Below are 25,155 nucleotides of genomic sequence, written 5' to 3'. Positions count from 1 at the left end.
TTAACTTTATCGATTTGTGTTGGGACATCATGAATAAATTGTGTGGAACCCTGGATTTTTTACAGTGTATTTTTAGGACAGATAAATACGCTCTGCACCCCGTCGCATGGTCTAACAGGGCTGTGCTTATTCTCTTAATGAGTTCTGGGTGTGTTTTGAGCATAACCTGCATTAAACCAATCAGAGTCTCATCTCACATTCCCTTTAAGAGTCAGTTGTGTTGCTCCATGGTGCATTTGCTATTTACATGGCGGACTTTGTAAGTGTAAAAACTGAAATCTTCACTAGCGAGAAAACAGTTAAACAGAGCATCTGCAGCGCGAGTATAAAGAATGAGCCTCCTCCATTCAGCCTCTTTACTTTATTTTTACTTTACTTTTACTCTTTACTCCTTTACTTTGGTGGAGTGAGGAAACGATGGAAACTCACTCCACTGAACACATCAATTAGCCCACATATTAATTTCCTTTGTTAAGCGCAAGGATTTGCTTCAAAACTATTTCTAAATTCAGTTCTAATCTCCAGCAAAGCAATAAATGAGCAATAATAATGAAGTGTGGTCAGGAAACTGAGTTATATCCAAACACACGTCCTGTTCTTATGCCCCATATGGTGATGCAACGTCTCCAAAACCCCACAGGAGGACACAACTAAACTAGTTTTTAATAAAACTAATATCTGCATATAATCAATAATACTGTAAATTATAATTACATTATACAGATGCAGATTATTATGAAAAACTGAAAAAGCCCCCCGAGATGAGGCATCAAGGCAGTGGTGTTTATATTTATATTATTTTTGTAACATTTTAATTGTTTTCATCTGTAAAGATATTTGTGTACTGCTGTACATCCTGTGTGTATTCAGCAATGTGTAAGTGTTTGGAGCTGCATAGGTGCATAACTAACGTGCTCTGCGCTGGACTAGTTTCTATATCTGTCAATTTCAGTTCCTCAAAATTGCAGCAATGCACATTAACACACCTCCTTTATAGACCAGCACACCCACGAGTCCACAGAGTGGTGCAAATGAGTTTGCTATTTAAACAATGTGGCGCAAAACATGAAAATTACTGTTGTGCTGGTCTGAAAATAGCAACAAATCACACAAAACACATCCTGCGCCTTATTGCGCCAGAGTATGATTGGGCCCATTGACTGTAAATATATGTCCACGTATGTGTACTGCATTAACAGTCAAGTACAGTTGATGTCAGAATTATAAGCCCGTCTGTATATAATTTCTGTTTAACAGAAAGATTTCTTCAACACATTTCTAAGCATAATAGTTGTACTAAATCAACTCTAATAACTGATTTATTTTATGACAGCACATAATATTTGACTAGATCTTCTTCAGGATACTAGTATTCAGCTTAAATTAATTTTAAACATTTAAAGGCTTCACTAGGTTAATTAGGGTAAAGTTAGGGTAATTAGGCAAGTCATTGTATAACAGTGTTCTGGAGACAATTCAGAGCAAATATTGCTAAAGGGGGCGAATAATATTAACCTTAAAATAGGTTAAAACAAATCAAAAACTGCTTTTATTCTAGCTGAAATAAAACAAATAAGACTTTCTCCAGATGGAAGAATATGATAGGAAATACTGTGAAAATTTCCTGAATCTGTTCAACATCATTTGGGAAATATTTGAAGAAGAAAACACTCACAGGAGGGTGAATAATTCTGACTGTATATAGTTTAATTGATTACAAACGTGTATAGAACATTTTATTTTGATTTCAATATGCAATTACTTAGCTTAACTCTAAAAAGAAGTATAAATTATTAAAAAATAAAAAAATATATTTCATTTAAATACCTTTACATTGTACAATGGTGTACATTTTAATTAAATAAAATAAAATAAAATAATTAAATTAAATTAAATTTAATTTAATTTAATTTAATTTAATTTAATTTAATTTAATTTAATTTAATTTAATTTAATTTTAGAACATGACGTTCAATGGCTCATTAAGCTGTCTTCAGCATTTTGAACTGTTATAGAAAGTGTTAAAGAACAAATATGTACATGTAAGTCAGCTAAGTATAAATGCTAAAAATATGCAACTCATTCATTAATTCGACTAGATATCCTGGTTTCCTTCGGCTTGGTCCCGTATTTATCAGGGGTCAACACAGCGGAATGAACCGGCAACTATTCTAGCATATGTTTTACCCTTTCAGCCACAACCCAGTATCAGGAAACATCCATACACACTCATTCACTCACACACACACACACACACACACACACACACACACACACACACACACACACACATACACTCATGCACTGCGGCCCAGTTATTTCATCAATTCCCCTGTAAGCGCATGTGTTTGGACCGTGGGGGGAAATTGTAGCACCCAGAGGAATCCCGCGCTAACATGGAGAGTACATGAAAATATGCAACTAAGAATGCATAAATATCAAGTTTAAACACTACAGCTGTAAATTTTGTGTGTATTTCCAGGTAAAAGCCCGGAGGATGTGGTCCGCCGCTACACAGAGAAGATCAAGTGTGCTCCAGAAGAGGTGATTATTGCACAGATGAGGCTGATGTGTGTTTTCTGTCGTCCGCTGATGGACTTAATGAACGTGTGTGTGTGTGTGTGTGTGTGTGTTTCTCCGTCAGGACTGCACCATCTGCATGGAGAGACTGAGCTCTGCGTCTGGATATGAGGGAGTTCTGAGCTGCAAGAGCATCAAGCCTGAGCTGGTGGGCAAACTGGGCAAATGCGGACACTTGTACCACCTTCTGTGCCTCGTGGCCATGTATAACAACGGCAACAAGGTCAGAATACCATCAGGACAGCTTTAATGTGTTTTGTGTATGTAGTAACCAGAGCTGGATAGATTACAAGTTACTGACTGCAAATTACATGACAAAACTTGTTGTCTGTAGTATAATATGTTATGCTTTTATTGTAGTGTAACCTGACTACTTTTAGATTACATTTGGATAACTTTTTTATTAATGATTACAAATTACGTGACATTTGTGAGTCACTTGTAGTCAGTACTATAATCTCTTAGATTACACTTGTATGGTAGCACAATTGGCTGATTTTGGATTACATTTGGATTACTTCGGCAAATTTTGTAGTCAGTAAAATAATCTCTTAGATTACGGTTTTATGGTAGTGTAATCTGACTACTTTTGGGTTACATTTGGATTACTTTATTACTGATTACAATTTACATGACAACATTTCTAGTCAGTAGTATAATCTCTTAGATTATGCTTTTATCGTAGTGTAATCTGGCTACTTTTGGTTTACTCTGTGACAAACTTTATAGTCATTAGTATAATCTCTTATGATTTTATGGTAGTGTAATCTGACTACTTTTGGTTTACATTTGGGTTACTTTATTAACAGTTACAAATTACGTGACAAATTTTGTAGTCAGTATTATGATCTCTTAGATTATGCTTTCATGGTAGTTTAATCTGACTACTTTTGGATTACATTTGGATTACTTTGACAAACTTTATAGTCAGTAGTATAATCTGTAATGCTTTTATGGTAGAGTATTCTGACTACTTTTGGATTACATTTGGATTACTTTATTAATAGTTACAAATTACGTGAAAAGTTTTGTAGTCAGTAATATAATCTCTTAGATTCCGCTTTTATGGTAGCGTAATCTGACTATTTTTGGATTACATTTGAATTATATTTGGATTACTTTATTAATAGTTACAAATTACATGACAGATTTTGTAGTCAGTAATATAATCTCCTAGATTACGCTTTTATTGTAGTGTAATCTGGCTACTTTTGGTTTGCATTTGGATTTCTTTATTGCTGGTTACAATTTACATGACAAAATTTCTATTCAGTAGTATAATCTCTTAGAATAGGCTTTTATGGTAGCATAATCTGACTACTTTTGGATTACATTTGGATTACTTTAACAAATTTTATATTCAGTAGTATAATCTCCTAGAATATGCTTTTATGATAGTGTAATCTGGCTACTTTTGGCTTACACTTTGACAAACTTTATAGTCAGTAGTATAATCTGTTATGCTTTTATGGTAGCGTATTCTGACAACTTTTGGTTTACATTTGGGTTACTTTATTAATAGTTACAAATTACATGACAAATTTTGTAGTCAGTAATATAATCTCTTAGATTACGATTTTATGGTAGCGTAATCAGACTACTTTTGGATTACATTTGGATTACTTTATTAATAGTTACAAATTACGTGACAAATTTTTAGTCAGTAATATAATCTCTTAGATTATGCTTTTATGGTAGCGTAATCTGACTACTTTTGAATTATAATTGGATTACTTTGACAAACTTTATTGTCAGTAGAATAATCTCTTAAATTGTGCTTTTAGTGTAGCTTAATCTGACTACTTTTGGATTACATTTGGATTACTTTGACAAACTTTACAGTCAGAAGTATAATCTCTTATGATTTTATGGTTGCGTATTCTGACTACTTTTGGTTTACATTTGGATTACTTTATTAATAGTTACAAACTATGTGATAAATTTTGTAGTCAGTAATATAATCTCTTAAATTACTCTTTTAGGGTAGCGTAATCAGACTACTTTTGAATTACATTTGGATTACTTTAGCAAATGTTATAGTCAGTAGTAGAATCTCTTACATTACGCTTTTATGGTAGCATAATCTGACTACTTTTATATTACATTTGGATTACTTTAACACATTTTATTGTCAGTAGTATAATTTCTTAGAATATGCTTTTATGGTAGAGTAATCTGACTACTTTTGGATTACATTTGCATTACTTTGACAAACTTTACAGTCAGAAGTATAATCTCTTATAATTTTATGGTAGTGTATTCTGACTACTTTTGGTTTACATTTGGATTACTTTATTAATAGTTACAAACTATGTGATAAATTTTGTAGTCAGTAATATAATCTCTTAAATTACTCTTTTAGGGTAGCGTAATCAGACTACTTTTGAATTACATTTGGATTACTTTAGCAAATGTTATAGTCAGTAGTAGAATCTCTTACATTACGCTTTTATGGTAGCATAATCTGACTACTTTTATATTACATTTGGATTACTTTAACACATTTTATTGTCAGTAGTATAATTTCTTAGAATATGCTTTTATGGTAGAGTAATCTGACTACTTTTGGATTACATTTGCATTACTTTGACAAACTTTACAGTCAGAAGTATAATCTCTTATAATTTTATGGTAGTGTATTCTGACTACTTTTGGTTTACATTTGGATTACTTTATTAATAGTTACAAATTACGTGATACATTTTGTAGTCAGTAATATAATCTCTTAGATTATGCTTTTAATGGTAGCATAATCAGACTACTTTTGAATTACAATTGGATTACTTTGACAAACTTTATTGTCAGTAGTATAATCTCTTAATTTACTCTTTTAGGGTAGCGTAATCTGACTACTTTTGGATTACATTTGTATTTGACAAACTTTACAGTCAGTAGTATAACCTCTTATAGTATGATTTTATGGTAGCGTAATCTGACTACGTTTGGATTACATTTGAAATATATTTGCATTACTTTATTAATAGTTAAAAATTACATGACAGATTTTGTAGTCAGTAATATAATCTCTTAGATTATGCTTTTATGGTAGTGTAATCTGGCTACTTTTGGTTTACATTTGGATTACTTTATTGCTGATTATAATTTACATGACAAAATTTGGATTCAAGAGTATAATCTCTTAGATTAGGCTTTTATGGCAGCATAATCTGACTACTTTTGGATTACATTTCGATTAATTTAACAAATTTTATAGTCAGTTGTATAATCTCTTATGATTTTATGGTAGCGTATTCTGACTACTTTTGATTTACATTTGGATTACTTTAGCAAATGTTATAGTCAGTAGTAGAATCTCTTACATTACGCTTTTATGGTAGCATAATCTGACTACTTTTGGATTACATTTGGATTACTTTAACACATTTTATTGTCAGTAGTATAATTTCTTAGAATATGCTTTTATGGTAGAGTAATCTGACTACTTTTGGATTACATTTGCATTACTTTGACAAACTTTACAGTCAGAAGTATAATCTCTTATAGTATGCTTTTATGGTAGCGTAATCTGACTATTGGATTACATTTGAATTACATTTGGATTACTTTATTAATAGTTACAAATTACGTGACAAATTTTGTAGTCCGTTTAGATTACTTTACTGATTACAAATTACATTATAAAATGTGTAGTCAGTACTATAATCTCCTAGATTAAAGATCTCCTAGACACTTTTATGGCAGCATAATCTACATCTAAAAATCACTGTTCATGCTGTTTAAAATGTGTGTCACATTAATATAAATTAATGATGGGTAAAAAAAATGCAACTATGAGGATATAAAAAAATTGCAACATAATTTTGCTCATCAATCTTGCATCTCAGCACATAAAGTGTGTGTTTGTGTGTTTTAGGATGGCAGTCTGCAGTGTCCCACCTGTAAGGCAATCTATGGGGAGAAAACGGGCACGCAGCCGCCGGGGAAAATGGAGTATCACATTATCCCTCATTCCCTCCCGGGACACTCCGATATCAAAACCATCCGCATCGTCTACGACATTCCTGCTGGAGTCCAGGTACACACAAACACACACACACACACCTGACTCGAATCACGGAAACACCACTTTTTACACAAATTAGCTGTGATCAGTCTCCTTGAGCAACATTTGTTTTGGATTGTTTACAGAACAAACCACTTTTATACAATGACTTGCCTAATTACCCTAACTTTACCTTAATTAATCTAATGAAGCCTTTAAATGTCACTTTAAGCAGAATACTAGTATCTTGAAGGATATCTAGTCAACTATTATGTGCTGTCATCATGGCAAAGATAAAAGAAATTAATTATTAGAGGTAAGTTATTAAACTAGTATATACATATAAACTTGACCTATGCATATGCACCTATAGATATATATGCATTGATCAAGCTTATATGTATATGCGAGTGTGTACAGGTGTGTTTGCATGCACCAAGTTTATATGTATGCATGTTATGGGTATATATGCAAGAATCGAGTTTAATTATATAAGCAAGGATATGTGGGTGTATGCATGCAGCAGGTTTATTTGTATATACGCAAGTTTCATTTAGAGTATGTTGTAGTGAACATCCAATAGTATAGGTGTATATACCAGTAATCTATAGGTGTATATGCACGTTTTATGCTATTAAAGTATTGATAGCCCTTCATTTTTTTCACATTTGTTTATTTTACAGCTGTATTCCAAAATGGATTAAATTGATTGATTTCCTCAACATTCTACACACAATCCCCCATAATGACGATGTGGAAAAAGAGTTTTTGAAATTGTTGCAAATTCATTACAAATAAAACAGCTGTAAAATCAGATGTACATCATTATTCACAACCTTTGCTCAATAGTTTGTTGATGCACCTTTGGCAGCGATTACAGCCTCAAGTCTTTCTGAATATGATGCCACAAGCTCGGCACATCTGTCTTTAGGAATTGTTGCCCATTCCTCTCTGCAGCACCTCTCAAGCTCTAAAAGGTTGGATGGGAAGCGACAGTGTACAGCTCTTTTCAGATCTCTCCGGAGATGTTCAATAGGATTTAGGTCTGGGCTCTGGCTGGGCCACTCAAGGACATTCACTGAGTTGTTGTTGTGCCACTCCATTGATATTTTGGCGGTGTGTTTTGGCTCATTGTCCTGCTGGAAGATGAAGCGTCGCCCCAGTCTGAGGTGAAGAGCACTCTGAAGCAGGTCTTCATTCAGGATGTCTCTGTACATCGCTGCATTCATCTTTCCCTCTATCCTGACTAGTCTTCCAGTTCCTGCTGCTGAAACACATCCCCACAGCATGATGCCAACACCACCATGCTTCACTGTATGGATGCTATTAGCCTGCTGATGATTGCTGCCTGCTTTTCTCAAAACAAAACCCCTGACATTCACTCCAAAGAGTTCAATTTTAGTCTCATCAGACCAGAGAATTTAGTTTCTGATGCTCTGAGAGTACTTCAGATGCCTTTTGGCAAACTCCAGGCAGGGAGTGTCTTCCGTCTGGCCACTCTACCATACAGGCCTGATTGGTGGATTGCTGCACAGATGGTTGTCCTTCTGTAAGATTCTCCTCTCTCCACAGAAGAACGCTGGAGCTCAGACAGAGTGACCATCAGGTTATTGATCACCTCCCTGACTAAGGCCCTTCTCCCCCGATCACTCAGCTTAGATGTCCGGCCAGCTCTAGGAAGAGTCCTAGTGGTTCAAACATAGTCCACTTATGGATGATGAAGGCCGCTGTGCTCATTGAACTTTCAGAGCAGCAGAAAAGTTTCTGTAACCTTCCCCAGAGTTGTGCCTCGACACAATCCTGTCTCAGAGGTCTACAGACAATTCCTTTGTCTTCATGCTTGGTTTGTGCTTTGACATGCACTGTCAACCCTGGGCCCTTATATAGACAGGTGTAGCCTTTTCAGATCATGTCCAATCAGCTGAATTGACCACAGGTGAACTCCAAAGAAGCTGCTGAAACATCTCAAGAATGATCAGTGGAAACAGAATGTACCTGAGCTCAATTTAGAGCTTCAAAAAAGGTTGTGAATACTGATGTGTATCTGATTTTACAGCTTTTTTTATTTTAAATGAATTTTCAACAATTTCAAAAACTCTTTTTCCACATCGTCATTGTGTGTAGAATGTTGAGGAAATCAATTAATTTAATCCATTTTGGAATAAGCCTGTAACATAAACAAATGTGGAAAAAGTGAAGCGCTATCAATACTTTCCGGATGCACTGTATGTGTTGATGAGCAAAGTGTGCTTTAAATCCTACACTGTGCCTTATTGTTTACTGCTAAATGTTGCTGTTGAATCGCCCAGTGCTGATTCTCCTGCAGATCAGCGTTTAATGCTGTACGTCACTGGCGGTTTGCTCAGAATGACCTGTGGGCGTTCGGCTTCTGGTCAGTGTGTGTTTACGGTATATTTTAGCATCTGTTAGGCAGGAAGTGGCTGAGTGGGGTTTCCTGTTCATCGAGGACTGCTAAGTGTCTCTTATTCTGCATGATTGTCCTCCTACTCACTTTCTCAACTCTTGTGTCAACTGATTGTAATGTAAAACAGATCTGTAGCCAGGGTGGGGTTTGGGTAGTTCGTCCCCTTACTGTCAAATGCACAGAATTTGTCTCATACATGAGCTTATTTGTCCTATTTTACTGCAATGCGATCATAAATATTGAAAATAACTCATCACAAAAGGCTTTACGCGGAATCTGATGTACAGTGCTCAACATAAATGAGAACAACTCACTATGAAATTAATATTTCTATTAATATCTCAGTGAATATAGCTAATTTATATTGGTGCATTTGAATAAAACACATTTATTAAATGGATATATTTATTAAAATAATATTTTATTAACCAAAAATACTTAGAAATAGAAAGATAATCCATTTAAATTCATGAAAATTGTAAAAAGAATTACAAACTACAAAACTTAAATAAAAAATTGTTTCTCTTGAATTTTCCTCTTTTTAATTTTTAATTTAATATTTTCCCTAACATATAAATTTGCGTGTAGTAACTTTGGAGCGTTATCAAGTTATTTTGTTAGATAAGCTTAAGATTTAACTTCAGTACTGACTAATCTAATGTATATGCACAAATACAATATTGTAAAGCTTCTTACATCCAGTATTAATTTAAATGAGTGATTTTTTAATATTTACTGTGATCTGAGGTTTTATTTTAATGTATTTGTCAAGAAACATCAGTTCCCCTTCGGTTGGGGAACTTCAGTGCCATGAATGGGAGGATTCGGATCAGAAGCCGCTTATCTGGAGAGTATTGAACGGGCCAATGAATGAAATTAATTGGCAGCGTAAGCTTGCGCAGGTGTGCGACATCTACAATCATCTCAGCATATAAGCACACCTGAAGCCAGCAGACGCCATCCTTTTCGCTTCAGATCCTTTCTGAGTGAGTCGATGAGGGTTCCTCTTGCTGATCAGCACTTCAGAGCGAACGAGTGTGTCTCCCGGTCCAGAGTGGGTCTTCGCGGTGGCAGACGGTCGAGCTGGGTTACTCCCTTGCCTGCGGTTCTTTGGGTCCGGTCCTCCAGAGCGGTGCGTATAGTTGCAACTTTCCTAAAAGAGCAACACAGTCGTGCAGCACGTCCTTTTCAGGATGGCGCTCCGACTGTGCGTTTCTGGATGCGGGGGTTTCCTGTCTCCGGATGATGGACACGATCACTGCATTGCATGTTTGGGGGTCCAGCATGTTAATGCGGTGCTCGCGGGCGGTTCATGTCGTCATTGCGATGCCATGACCGTTGCACAGCTAAGATCGCGGCTAACTTTCGCAAGAGAGCGAGCCACCCCAGTTGCCTCCTGTTCTAAAAAAGCAGCGGGCGCTCGGGCAGATCTGAGGGTTTCAGCGGGAGCTAATCCGCCGCCCACGGGCTCGCGGACCTCTCGCTCCTCACGGCGCTCCATCCAAGCTTCGGGTGGTGAGAGTGATCCGTCTAACCAGATGGTAGCTCTCACACTCGCTGACACCGGAGATCAGATGTCCTCCGCGGCATCGGAGGGTGGGCTTTCACTGTCCGACGAAGATCCGGACCCGCTCGCCCCCTTCGGGCAGGTGAGCGCTGTCAAATCGGATCCTGAAGCGGACATGTTAGCCGTGCTTTCCCGGGCTGCTTCGGCCGTGGGGTTGGAGATGGTTTATCCCCCAGCTCCGCGGCCGGACCGACTAGATGGGTGCTACGTAGAGGACCAGAAGGCGAAGCCTTCGAAGCCTCTCGTCCCCTTCTTCCCGGAAGTGCACAGTAGGCTCACGCAGTCCTGGAAGGCACCTTTCTCTGCCCGTGCTGCGAGTGCCTCCGCCCTCACCGCCCTTGACGGCGGAGCTGCCAGGGGGTATGAGGCGATCCCGTCAGTGGAGCGCGCTATCGCGGTCAATCTTTGTCCGCGCGGCGCCTCTACGTGGCGGGGTTTGCCCCGCCTCCCGTCCAAAGCCTGTAGGTTGTCTGCCTCCCTCGGAGCCAGAGCTTATAAGGCTGCGGGCCAGGCTGCTTCTGCTTTGCACGCGATGGCCACCTACCAGCGCTACCAAGCGCAGGCGCTGGCCGAGCTGCACGAGGGCGGGTCCAACCCAAGCTTATTACATGAGCTGCGCACCGCGACCGACTATGCTCTTCGGACTACTAAGTCCGCCGCGTGTGCGCTGGGGAGGACGATGTCCACACTTGTGGTTCAGGAACGCCACCTCTGGCTAAACCTGGCCGATATGCGCGACGTTGACAAAGTTCGCTTTCTTGACTCGCCCATATCCCAGGCTGGCCTGTTCGGCGACACCGTCGGTGAATTCACCCAGGAATTCAAGGCGGTGAAAGAGCAGTCGGATGCGATGGGCAATGTCATCTATCGGCGTGGCCGTAAGCCCGCTCCGCCCGCCGAGCCATCCACCTCCGCTGTTCCTCGCCGAGGGCGCCCGCCAACGAGTGCTGCCCCGCCCCCGCCTGCGCCTCCGGCCAAGCGGGCGCGGCGTTCACCTCGAAAGCAGGCAGCCCCTCCTGCCCAGGGCGCCGTTAAGTCCGGTAAACGGACCGCGAAGCGTCCCTGAGACAGGCCATCCGGAGAAGAGGAAACTTGCTCTTTCCCCGCTGGAGGGCGGGGCCCCGATAACAACGGTACTTTTCAGTGCCACCAAAACATCAGTTAAAGAGCACTTTTTCCCTTCCCCGGATGTGACTGCACGAGTTCTGCCAGTCCGGGACGCGCTGCCTTCCGGCTCGCAGACTCTACGTGCTTCGCCAGTGGCTCACGAGCGCTGGGGGGACGGTCTCCCTTCCCTCAGCCCTCCAGCCCCCTCTCCGGAGTCAGGGTGCGGAGCCAGAGCGAATCGCTCTCCTCCAGCTTTTCCGCGGGACCCTCGTGCTTCCCGGATCAGCACACCCACTCCGCGCTGCCCCACCGCTGGTACGTCAGCGATTGTAGCGATGACTCCATTAGCGAGGGCTCTGCCTACCTGGTTAGCGCGGGCCAGCCCCTCGCGGTGGCTCATACGCACAATCAGACTCGGTTACGCGATTCAGTTCGCGAAACGGCCCCCCAAGTTTACGGGCGTGTATTTCTCCAGGGTCAACCCCCTGTCCGCCCCTGTCTTGCGAGAGGAGATTGCTGCCCTCCTGGCGAAGGGTGCAATCGAGCCGGTTCCTCCAGCCGAGATGGAGAGTGGGTTTTACAGCCCATACTTCATCGTACCCAAAAAGAGCGGTGGGTCACGGCCAATCCTAGATCTGCGCGTTTTGAACCGCTGTCTGCACAAGCTGCCGTTCAGAATGCTCACGCAGAGGCGCATTCTCCAATGCGTTCGTCCTCGGGATTGGTTTGCAGCCATAGACCTGAAGGACGCGTATTTCCATGTCTCCATTCTTCCACGCCACCGCCAATTTCTGCGGTTTGCGTTCGAGGGTCGAGCGTGGCAGTACAAGGTCCTCCCCTTCGGGCTCTCTCTGTCTCCGCGGGTCTTCACCAAACTCGCGGAGGGTGCCCTAGCGCCCCTTCGGCTCGCGGGCATTCGCATACTCAGTTATCTCGACGACTGGCTGATTTTAGCCCACTCGCGGGAGCAATTGATTGTGCACAGGGACGAGGTGCTTCGGCATCTCCGCCTACTGGGGCTTCAGGTCAACCGAGAAAAGAGCAAACTCGCCCCCGTGCAGAGGATTTCTTTTCTCGGGGTGGAGCTGGACTCGATCACCATGGTAGCGCACCTCTCCGAGGAACGCGCTCGCCTGTTGCTGAACTGTCTGAGGGAGCTCGACAGCAAACTAGTGGTCCCACTGAAGTTCTTTCAGAGGCTCCTGGGGCATATGGCATCCGCAGCCGCTGTCACGCCGCTCGGGTTGCTCCATATGAGACCACTTCAGCACTGGCTTCACGATCGGGTCCCCAGACGCGCATGGCACGCGGGCACACACCGGGTCTCGGTTACTGCGCTGTGTCGCCGCGCCCTCAGCCCTTGGAACGACCCCTCGTTCCTACAGGCCGGTGTGCCTCTAGGACAGGCGTCCAGCCATGTTGTTGTTTCAACAGACGCTTCCAACACGGGTTGGGGGGCCGTGTGTCGCGGGCATGCGGCTGCGGGCCTCTGGAAGGGTGCCCAGCTGCATTGGCATATCAATCGCCTAGAGCTGTTGGCAGTGTTCCTCGCTCTCCACCGCTTTTTAGCGGTGCTGGAGCGGCAACACGTGCTGGTCAGGACGGACAGTACGGCAGCGGCGGCGTATATCAACCGCATGGGGGGTATGCGCTCTCGCCGCATGTCTCAGCTCGCCCGCCGTCTGCTCCTCTGGAGTCACCCGCGGCTGAAATCGCTGCGCGCCATTCACGTCCCAGGCACGCTCAATCGTGCAGCCGATGCGCTCTCACGACAGCTGTTACGCCCTGGAGAATGGAGACTCCACCCCGAGTCTGTTCAGCTGATATGGGCGCGATTCGGGGAGGCCCAGATCGATCTGTTTGCTTCCCCCGAGAACGCTCACTGCCAGTTGTTTTTTTCCCTGACCGAGGGCTCTCTCGGCACGGATGCACTGGCCCACAGCTGGCCTCGGGGCATGCGCAAGTATGCGTTTCCCCCAGTGAGCCTGCTCGCGCAGTTTCTGTGCAAGGTCAGGGAGGACGAGGAACAGGTTCTGCTAGTTGCGCCCCTTTGGCCCAACCGGACCTGGATATCAGAGCTCTCACTCCTCGCGACGGCCCTCCCCTGGCGGATCCCTTTGAGAGAGGACCTACTCTCTCAGGCACAGGGCACCATCTGGCACCCTCGCCCCGATCTTTGGAACCTCCACGTGTGGTCCCTAGACGCGAGGAAGACTTAGGTAACCTACCGACTGCGGTGGTTAATACCATCACTCAGGCTAGAGCCCCCTCCACGAGGCGCGCCTACGCCCTGAAGTGGAGTCTATTCACTGAATGGTGCGTCTCTCGCAGAGAAGACCCCCGAAATTGCCAGATTAGTGTTGTGCTCTCTTTCCTTCAAGAGAAGTTGGACAGCAGGCTGTCGCCCTCCACTCTCAAGGTTTACGTGGCCGCCATCTCCGCTTATCATAGCGCGGTAGCTGGCGGCACCGTGGGAAAGCATAACCTGGTCATCCAGTTCCTTAGGGGTGCTAGGCGAATTAATCCATATCGCCCCCCTCTCATGCCCTCTTGGGATCTCGCCCTCGTTCTCACGAGTCTGCGATCCGATCCCTTTGAGCCACTCGAATCAGTATCTCTAAGATTTCTGTCCCTGAAGACAGCTCTGCTGGTTGCGTTGGCCTCCATCAAGAGGGTCGGGGACCTGGAGGCATTTTCGGTCAGTGACTCGTGCCTGGAATTCGGGCCGGATTACTCTCACGTTATCCTGAGACCCCGCCCCGGTTATGTGCCCAAGGTTCCTACCACCCCCTTTAGAGATCAGGTAGTGAACCTGCAAGCGCTGCCCCCGGAGGAGGCAGACCCAGCCCTTTCTTTACTTTGTCCAGTTCGCGCTCTGCGCATTTATGTGGACCGTACTCAGAATTTTAGATCATCTGAGCAGCTCTTTGTCTGTTATGGCGGTCGGCAGCAGGGAAGTGCCGTATCGAAACAAAGATTATCCCACTGGATTGTGGATGCCATTTCACTCGCTTATTCGAGTCGAGGTCAGCCGTGTCCCCCGGGAGTACGTGCACACTCCACTCGGAGCGTTGCATCCTCTTGGGCGCGTGCACGCGGCGCCTCTCTAACAGACATCTGTAGAGCTGCGGGCTGGGCGACACCCAACACATTTGCAAGGTTTTACAATCTGCGAGTGGAGCCGGTTTCCTCAAGGGTATTAGGTAACCCTTTGGTGATTGAGGAGACAACTCGGTAGGGTGTTGAAACACGCTTGCTGCGCCATTCTCTCTAACACGGAGGTACGTGCGCCTTTTTTATCTGTCAGTAAAGTTCCCCGTCAGGTGAGCCCTGCAGATTCCTCCGTGGCCTCCAGCACTGACTCAGCGGAGGAGTCACTTGCTGGCCCACTACGTTGTAGGTCTGCCCGCTGGTCAGCCCGCGTTTTGGGTATAGGTGCCTGCTATGCGTGATCCCCACTAGGCGATCCCATATGCTTATTCCGCCACGGTTAAGTCCCCCCCCTGGGCGGACCCGTGTCTTCCCTCTCCGCTAACCACTCTTTACTATGCGTACTCCCCCTTTTTTAGGGCTAGTCCATAGGTAAATTCTGCCATCTATCCCCCCCTTGGGTAACGGATGGCCTCCGCAGCGTCCTCCCTATCGGGATTGCACGCTTCCCAACGTACTGTCGTATTTCCTAGAATTATCTAGATGCTCACGACTTCCCAAAAAATATATATCTAAATCCGTAAAACTTCTGTTGAAGTAGGATAAATTAGGGCCAGGGACACGTTGGAGGACCGCGCCCCCCATGATGTGGGTGCGTCACGCTTGCTTGACTATCTCCTCATCGGGGGTGTTGGTAAGGTGCAGTCATTATGGCGCTTTCCATATTCTCCCATTCATGGCACTGAAGTTCCCCAACCGAAGGGGAACGTTCGAGGTTACAGAAGTAACCCTTCGTTCCCCGAGGAGGGGAACGGAAGTGCCATATTCCGTCGCCATAATGACTGTCCCTTAGCTGTTTGAAAGTCTCTTCAGCTTAAAAGGATGGCGTCTGCTGGCTTCAGGTGTGCTTATATGCTGAGATGATTGTAGATGTCGCACACCTGCGCAAGCTTACGCTGCCAATTAATTTCATTCATTGGCCCGTTCAATACTCTCCAGATAAGCGGCTTCTGATCCGAATCCTCCCATTCATGGCACTTCCGTTCCCCTCCTCGGGGAACGAAGGGTTACTTCTGTAACCTCGAACGATAGTTATTGTATTTAACTACCACCAAATAAATGACTGACAAATCCTGCTGACCATCTGCCTCTCAGCCAATCACATTTCACATAACCTAATTGATATTCGTGAAGCATGCACAGCTGGCCAATTAGGGAGGCCTTGGTTTGTTCTGTTTATACTGAAATCACAAAAGTGTTAGACACTATTTACAGTGCTCAACATAAACGAGCACACCCCAGTTTAAAAATGAACATTTTTATTAATTTGTCAGTGAATATTAAAAATATATTTTGCTGCATTTAAACGAAACAGATTTATTAAACGGATATATTTATTAAAATAATATTTTGGTCACCAAACATCTTTAGAAAAAGAGAGATAATACAATTAAATTCAAACAAAATATTGGGGAAAAACTGACAAATTATAAAATTTCACCAAATTTATATATATATATATATATATATATATATATATATATATATATATATATATATATATTTTTTTTTTTTTTTTTTTTTTTTTTTTCCCAATTTTGCTCTTTTTAAACATTTTAATTCACCATTTTTCGCAGAAAACATATTTCTAGAGGTGTCATTGACTTGAAAATTTCCCCAAATGTTGCTAACAATCAAGCAAACCCATATATGCAAAGAAAACAAAACTCATTAGTGTACTAATGAAGTTATGCTTAATAAAATTAAATGATGCAGGGAAAAAGTATTGAACACATGAAGAAAGGAAAGTGTAGTTCAGCAGGGAAAGCCCAGACAGCAGCTGAAATCTCTCAGTAGTTCTTCAGTAATCCTCTGCCCTTCCTCAGTGTGAATGAACATCAGCTGCTTCAGTCCAACATCTACATTAGCAGGAGGATGAACCTTCTAAAACCTTCGTTGCAGCATATTTATAAACGCAACACTGACGACCCGTAACTCCAAACTATTTTTCTTCTCCCAATTGTTTTGGTAACACAACGTGGCGTCTCTCTGGCGTCTGAACACACTCTATCAGGTAAAAACAGTCTTCGAAGCTATCATACATATTAATGAAGTTACACTGCATACACAATAGAGGGCGCTGATTGGTTTGAACCAAGCCTTTTTCATGAATTAATGCTAAAAGCTCAAACGTGTCACATTGTACCCCCAGGTACAGACGTCCAGTCTACACGCTGGAATACACACAGGAATCTAATCGACATGATGCAGCTTAAAAAATTTGTTACAAGCTGGACGACCGAATTTGCTCAAAATAACGCAAAAACAACCAATTTTCACGTTTTTGCTAAGTATATGTGTCATAATAGTGTTTAGCAGTGTGGGACACATATATGACTGTCAGCAGCTCAAAAAATGTTTTGGTGTTTCGTAACGTTTTAAGGCTCGTACACACCGGGACGCTTTTCGTTTGCGTTTTATTGTGAGCGTTTTTCAAGACATTTTCCAAATTTTTCCAGACTTTTTTTTTAAATGACGCTTTTACGCCTGACGTTTTGTGCGTTGGTGTGCACAATCACTTTGACAACTTTAATTTAGTCACGAGGCGTTAAACGTCGACAGAAAATGCGAGCAGAAAGTGTCTCGGTGTGCACGGGACTTTAAGCTGCAGCATCAAAAAAGCCTTTCATATAAAGAATTAAAGAGCCCTTATTATACATGAAATAGGGTCATATTTGGGTTGTAAGGGTCTCCAACAACAGTCTAATATGCATGCAAGGTCAAAAAACACTTTCATGGTCTTATAATCTGCATTTATTTTTAACTAAATATCCCAGCGACTCCCGTATGAATAGTCCAGTGATTCATTTGTTCCCAAACCCCCCCTTAGCACGAAGCTAATCTGCGCTGATTGGGTCGATGAAAGCCTGCTGCTATTGGTCGACACTGACAGCCTTCAGCACGAGACAGAGTGAAATGCCCAGCAGCTAATCAATAATATAAAAGTAGTCACAATGCATACACGCTTCATAGTGTAAGGTGGGTGCATGTAAATACAGACGATGGACTTGAAAATACAGACGACTGACTATTTTATTGAGCAAAAACTCCAAGAACTGGCGAGGAGATCTCCTAGCTTGTCACATTCTGCTCTTTTCACAGACACACACACACACACACATATTACCCTCGGAGGAGGAGGACACCGCACACACATACACACATTACCCTCCTCCATGGAGGTCCGTAAACAAAGCGGCACGCGTCGCGTTTTTAACATGGCTTTACACGTGATTAGAGAATATAGCGAGTTAACCTGATACAGTACACGCGGTTACAAGTAACAAATCACAACTAAATACATTTGCAAGCTGGAGAAAACGAGGCTTCAACTTTAATCGCACGGACTTACACTTGGGAAATGGAGGAAGAAACCCATCCAGGTGCTGACATGTCCATCAGTACTCTTTACTGATCCTTCTTTAACAAACGGCAGATGAGGTCTTCTGTGTAGCATGTAGTTTCCAGAAGCACTCCAACTGCTCAAGGCTGGGCTATAATGCTGAGGTTTCATCTTTGGGTAGAGACTCAATAATATCCATCTGTACATTTCCACTTAATTTGACCGGCGTGTGTGTGTTTGTGTGTGTCTGTGTGTTTGTGTGTGTGTGTGTGTGTGTGTGTTTGTGTGTGTGTGTGTGTGTGTGTGTGTGTGTGTGTGTGTGTGTGTGTCTGTGTGTGTGTGTGGCTTTTTCTGTGTCAGAGGACGGGGCTGCAGGTTTCAAATCTCCCGGGTTTGCGTGCACAACTACTTGGTTTTGTTGTCACGTCATATCGAAACACCTAATGACTCGTTATCAAGATGAGTCGACTCTTTTATAGATGAATCAACAGTTTTAAACACTGTACTCTTACAGATTTAAGCCTTAGCTGGATACTTCACTTCAGTTAGAGCTGTTACACTCTACATGGAGGGGCATTTTCAAAAACCCATAATATGAGCTCTTTAAACGACAGAGATAAAGTATTGTTTATTCGTAAGTCTTATGATTTGTCAGTCACTATACTATAATTTGGGTTGCGGCTTGATGACCATGTAAAAATGTGGGTCCCGTGGCCAAACCAGTTGAGAACCACTGCTTTACAGATATCATTCCCCAGAAAAAAAACTTGACAGTGTGTTCAATACTTATTTCCCCGCTGTAGATATTATATATAGATTTCTCTCCATTCTCTCTGACATTGATTGTTAAATGCACATTTTTACTATACTTATTGATTGTTCATGTGGTGTGAGTGAGCTGGCAAAAGCACTAATGCTGCTAATGAACACAGCTAGTGGATACCATAGACTGTAAAATATATGGACGTAGTATCCGTGACGTCACCCACTGGTTTCTGAAGAGCGCAAAAGAAGCCACAAGTAGGCGCGGCCAACCGTCGCCATTTTGGTCACGCGTCATCACACCCACGGCGGGATACCAAACAAGGGCAAAGAGGCGGAGAGTGGGCGGAGCTACAGACACCTGCTAGCATTTAGCTTGGACCTGGTTCAGACACACTTTACTTTAGGAGAAACGCTTAATACTTTATCACCTGTGACTCGTTTGTGTTCTGACCACTTGTGCTTGGCTGTACACTATATCAATAAAGTGTTTAGACTTTTAAAAACACTGCTGTAACACATTGAGCAACTAAACATTGTTCTTATGACGTTTTTCAACAGGAGGAAAACGTGAATTACTTCCAAACACTTCAGATATAGTCTGTGTTAGTTACTGTAAGACTATTGATGAACTCCAGCATAACACTGTATGACAACGCTTCAGATGACTGATCTAGAGCCTACAGCTAATCAATCTGACAGATTCTGGAGTGCATTACAGCTCTAAATATAAATATAAACGATAAATGATCTTGAATAAAACAAATACATGTATAGAGATGGTATATAAGTATATAACTTTACTCGCATGGGAAACGGAGGCCACGTGAATGGTTTGTGAGCACAATTAAGTGCACTCAGCATGCCATGCCATCTAATAATTGTAGGAAACAAGTCCAAAATGCAGTCGACTGTGTAAAGCCACATAAAACAACACAGAAATACGATAAATATGCCGAGTTCAGTGGCTAATCTGCAGGATTCAGCTGAGGTGACGGCGACCAGCAAGACCTAGCTGTCACTCAAGTGGCCACGCCCTTAATTATGCAAACTTAATATAACTTAATATAAAGGAAACGGATGAGTTATAAAAAAATTCACCCCCCTCACAGTTGTCATGAAGGGTAATATTAGCTGTATTAACCAAAATCTTTTTTTGTAGCAGGCTGTAAACACCTTTATTCTGCTGTAAAGTTGGTCATTCTAACAGTGGGCTCAATTGAAATTTGCTCTGTTTTGGAGCCATGAGCGGCCAGGACTAGCGGAAATTCAGATGAATTGCAGTTTTAGTTATTTCCGTATTGGCTTCCTGAGGGAGAGCCGGAGGTTGCCGCTTGGTGGATGCTGTGAGGTTGTGAATGTTGAAGTATGTCTCAGTGTAAGAGAAAATCCTTTTCAGGGATGCTGAATATTGCCTCTGTGTGTTCAGTCAGACCCGTTTGCAGCTTCATTGACAGCAGTGCTGCTTTCTGCTTTCATCTGTGTGTGAGGCTGATCTGTGTGTGTGTGTTCATCATCAAGTGTGACCGCATGTGTGTGTGTGTTTTTTCAGACCACAGAGCATCCGAACCCTGGGAAAAAGTACAGCGCGAGAGGATTTCCTCGACACTGTTATTTACCAGACAATGAGAAAGGACGCAAGGTGAGGTGTTGAAGATCTCATATCAGTCACTGTACTGTCAATAAAATCATTTATTTTTTAATGTAACAATTGATTTAGAGACATTGGACCTTATTGTACACCCGACGCAATAAGGCGCAGGACGTGTTTGGTGTGATCTGTTGCTGTTTTCAGACCAGCGCAACAGTAATTTCCTGTTTTGCGCCACGTTGTTTAAATAAATGCATTTGTGCCACTCTGTGGACTCATGGGTGTGCTGGTCTATAAAGGAGGTGTGTTAAGGCACAAAAACACCACTGCCTCCATGCCTTCTTCACCTCGGTGGGCTTTTTCAGTTTATTCATGACAATCTGCAATGTATAATGTTATTATTATTTGCAGTATTATTTATTTCCTGCAGATTTATATTTGTTTTTGTTTTTTTTAAACTAGTGTAGATTTGTCCACCTGTGGGGTTTTGGAGACGTCTGCATTACCATATGGGCCATAAGAACAGGACGTGTGTTTGGATATAACTTTTTTAGAGATTTATTTCTTCGCTAGAGATTAGAACTGAATTTAGCAAATCTTTGTACTTAAATTGAATTAAATATGTCTGCTAATGGAGGTGTTTAGTGGAGTGTTTCCACCGTTTCCTCACCAAAGTAAAGGAGAAAAGTAAAGAGTAAAAGTAAAGAGAAAGAGGCTGAATGAAGGAGGCTCGTTCTTTATCCTCGCGCTGCAGATGCTCTGTTTAACTGTTTTCTCGCTAGTGAAGCGTTCAGTTTTTACACTTAAAAAGTCCGCCATTTAAATGGCAAATGCACCATGGAGCGACGCAACTGACTCTTAAGGGCATCACACACCAGATGTGCCGGTCAGTGCTGCAACACGGTGCGCACATGACAGTTGAAAGTATGGCACAGCAGATGCGCACATTTGCATGTTATTTAAAATGAAACTATTCAGATGTCGCTCTGTGGCGCGGCAGAATAATGAACAGTGTTCTGAGTCGTGGCTGGGCGTCGCTACTTGTGGAGCGGTGCTTCTGGTGTGTGACCCTCTTTAAAGGAAATGAGAGATGAGACTCTGATTGGTTTAATGCATGTTATGTTCAAAACACACCCAGAACTCATTAAGAGAATAAGCACAACCCTGTTAGACCATGAGCCAGGGCGCAGAGCGTATTTCTGTCCTTAAAATAGCAAAAAAAAAAAAAAACACGTGCTATAAGGGAATTGATTAACTAATTTGGCCGTAGTGTACATGTGTGTGTGTGTGTGTGTGTGTGTGTGTACATCCTACTTCACCCAACCCTCCGATCTGGTATCGAACCGGCGACCTTCCACATGGGAGTCAGTTGCTCCAACAAGGAGGCTAAAGACCATGGCCTCTAGCGTCTGTCGCTAGAGCATCTTTAAAGGTCAGAGGAGTGAGGTTTACCTGCACAGCACTTACTAGCTGGCCTCCGTTACACTCACCCCCCTAACCTCACTTCCATCCGGGTCACAGCACCAATATAACCATGACCCTACGCCACCCAACCCCCTCCGATCTGGTATCGAACCAGCGACCTTCCGCATAGGAGTCAGTTGCTCTAACAAGGAGGCTAAAGACCATGGCCTCTAGCGTGTGTCGCCAAAACACCTTTAGAGGTCAGAGGAGTGAGGTTTACCCCTGCACAGCACTTACTAGCTGGTGGGTGTTTTCCAGTACTTAATTGCAGCTGGAAGGGCATCCGCTGTGTAAAATATATGCTGGAATAGTTGGCAGTTCATTCCGTTTACCAGCAATTTTCCGGAAAGGTCTGTATGTGTGAACAGGCCCTTTTTGAAAATACCGGTAAATTTGTTTCGGCCATTTTCCGGAAAGAGAAGTTGTAACATTACTGGTAATTTGCTGAAATGCTGCTCTGCGTGAACGCAGAAGTGTGGTTTATTTATAAACTAATTTCGAGAGGATCACATGCTTATGATTGAACACAGCTGGTACCTCATCAGCTCCGTATATTGCACCAATCATACGAATACTGACACACTATAAATTAAACTTCGTCTTGAAGAACCCCCCCTTCCATCCCTACTCCTCCCCCTCTCTGATAGGGGGGCACTGCAGACCAGTGGTTAGCACATGAACGCCGCTGGTTTGGCGCTCTCCGAGTCGGTCTGCATTTCTGTGTGGAGTTTGCATGTTCTCCCTGTGTTTGTGTGGGTTTCCCCGCATTTTGGCTTCTTCAAAATAGCATCCTAAGGCAACTCCTAGTCAAATTAATCTCAGCAGTTCACAAGCAGGGGAGTTTTCGTGACCTACCTGAGCTCAAACTCTCCTCTCGCCCTTCAAACGGGGGGGGGGGGGGGGGGGGGGGAGGGGCTGGGGGAGCCCCAGGCTCAAGGATATTCTGAGCTCAGGGCTCTCTCTCGGGTCAGCATGCCAAATACGCTTTATTATCAATCATCAGCTAAGTGTGAACTCTTAAAAGAGAACGTGCTGACGTGAGACGTCTACTTTAGCCACTCAGAACAGTCAGACACATTCACGTCCGCGCTGCTTATGAAAATAAAAGCCTTTGAATATGTTTCCGGACACATTTGGTTGCTGGATGTTAGACAGATAACATTTAAATGTTCCTTAATGCCAACTGTAAATAATTATCCATAAGATGCTTATGATTACCTGTTTGTTTACCTTTAAGCTCAGCTTCCTTCAGTTGATTGGTGCGTCGCATGTGCACGTAAAGCAGACGGGGATCGCCAGCGCACGCATATTATGAACATCTCCACATACGAAAGTGTTTCTCTATATGTTTACATTGAAGTTATATACAAAACTGATCCATCCACAGAGTTTGTGATGTAGTCAAATGTTTACAAACACAAGCGCTGCCGTTTAGAGCTCATTTTTGGATAATGATGTCAGAATTTACCGGTATTTTGGAATGGATGTGTGAATGCTCTTTTCCGGAAAAATTCCGTAACGTCCTCGCCTGTGTGAACAGCGCTTTTTTCAATTTACCGGTAAAGTCGTTCCGGAAATTGTCCATATATATACCGGTATCACCGTGTAAAAGGGGCTATTAAATTTACTATAACAGCTTACTTGCAAGGGCGAGGCAGTGGCGCAGTAGGTAGTGCTGTCGCCTCACAGCAAGAAGGTCGATGGTTCGAACCTCGGCTCAGTTGGCGTTTTTGTGTGGAGTTTGCATGTTCTCCCTGCCTTCGCGTGGGTTTCCTCTGGGTGCTCCGGTTTCCCCCACAGTCCAAAGACATGCGGTACAGGTCAATTGGGTAGGCTAAATTGTCCGTACTGTGTGTGTATGGATGTTTCCCAGAGATGGGTTGCGGCTGGAAGACCATTCGCTGCATAAAAACTTGCTGGATAAGTTGGCGGTTCATTCCGCTGTGGCAACCCCGGATTATTAAAGGTACTAAGCCGACAAGAAAATGAATGAATGAATGAACTTACTTGCAATTTTGTTTGCTAGTAAAACTATAAAATTACAAGCACACTGTAAATTAATAACTACAATTAATGGTCAAATTTACAGTAGCTCACTGCCAGTTTTGGTTCTCAAGTGTAATGAATCAATATTTTCTGTTAATATTTCACAGCTTCTCTCTTGACTCTCCCTCATGTCTTCCTCTTTCCCCTCCCGCAGGTGTTGAAGCTGTTGATCACGGCGTGGGACCGTCGGCTGATCTTCACCATCGGGACGTCCAGCACCACAGGCGAGTCCGACACCGTCGTCTGGAACGAGATTCACCACAAGACGGAGTTCGGTTCCAACCTGACGGGACACGGATACCCCGACCCCAAATACCTGGACAACGTGATGAGAGAGCTGGAGGCACAGGGAGTAGGAGAGGACAACCTGAAAGACTGACACACTGACTGACTGACACACACAAACAGAAGCATGCACACACACATGTAGACACACACAAAGAGAGAGAGAGCCACACACACAGAATCACACAAACACAGAGAAGCACACACACACATGTGGAAACACTAACATGGAAACACAGACAGACAGACAGACACACACACATGGACACACACACACACACACCAATACAGTACCAAATGCACACAGACAGACACACACATGCATAGACAGATACACACACACACTCAGACACCAATATAGCACCTAATGCACACACACAGAGACACCAACAGACATACACACACGCAGAAACACACATCGGTACTAGTGGTTTACAAGGACTCTCCATAGGTGTAATGTATTTTATACAGTAAAACAAGCTGATGATATGGCCTTACCCCAGCCCTGACCTAAACCCAACACTCACAGCAAACCTCTGGACAATTTCAATCTCAAAAGACCCATTATACATGATTTTCAAGTGTTTTGAATTATGAGGACACAAGGCAGTGTCCTCACAAACCACCTGACGAGTACAACTAGCTACATCCATGACGTTATACACATTCCAGTCCTTGTAGACCACCAAAACCAGCACACACAGCTTACCCACAATGCAGCTGTGCTCAGAGCAGTGTACATATACAGAGCTTTAGCGCTTCACCACTGGGG

At 43.0% G+C, this 25,155-nt stretch overlaps 1 protein-coding gene across 1 annotated transcript in view; it reads left to right on the top strand.

The window, feature by feature from the left end:
- dtx1 (deltex 1, E3 ubiquitin ligase) overlaps nt 1-24,474 on the top strand; it is a gene marked incomplete at its 3' end in the record, with an annotated part of 45,463 nt that extends 20,989 nt beyond the window's left edge. The window contains 5 exon segments of the mRNA NM_001318952.1: nt 2,483-2,544; nt 2,645-2,803; nt 6,455-6,616; nt 20,550-20,639; nt 24,253-24,474. Of these exon segments, the coding sequence (NP_001305881.1) occupies nt 2,483-2,544; nt 2,645-2,803; nt 6,455-6,616; nt 20,550-20,639; nt 24,253-24,474 (695 nt within the window).
- Between the last annotated feature and the right edge of the window lie 681 nt (nt 24,475-25,155).

The sequence above is a fragment of the Danio rerio genome, chromosome 8, assembly GCF_049306965.1.
Source record: "Danio rerio strain Tuebingen ecotype United States chromosome 8, GRCz12tu, whole genome shotgun sequence".
Classification (NCBI taxonomy): Eukaryota; Metazoa; Chordata; class Actinopteri; order Cypriniformes; family Danionidae; genus Danio; species Danio rerio.
The sequence above is the reverse complement of the archived record's forward strand: the minus strand, read 5'-3'. Positions and strand labels throughout refer to the sequence as shown.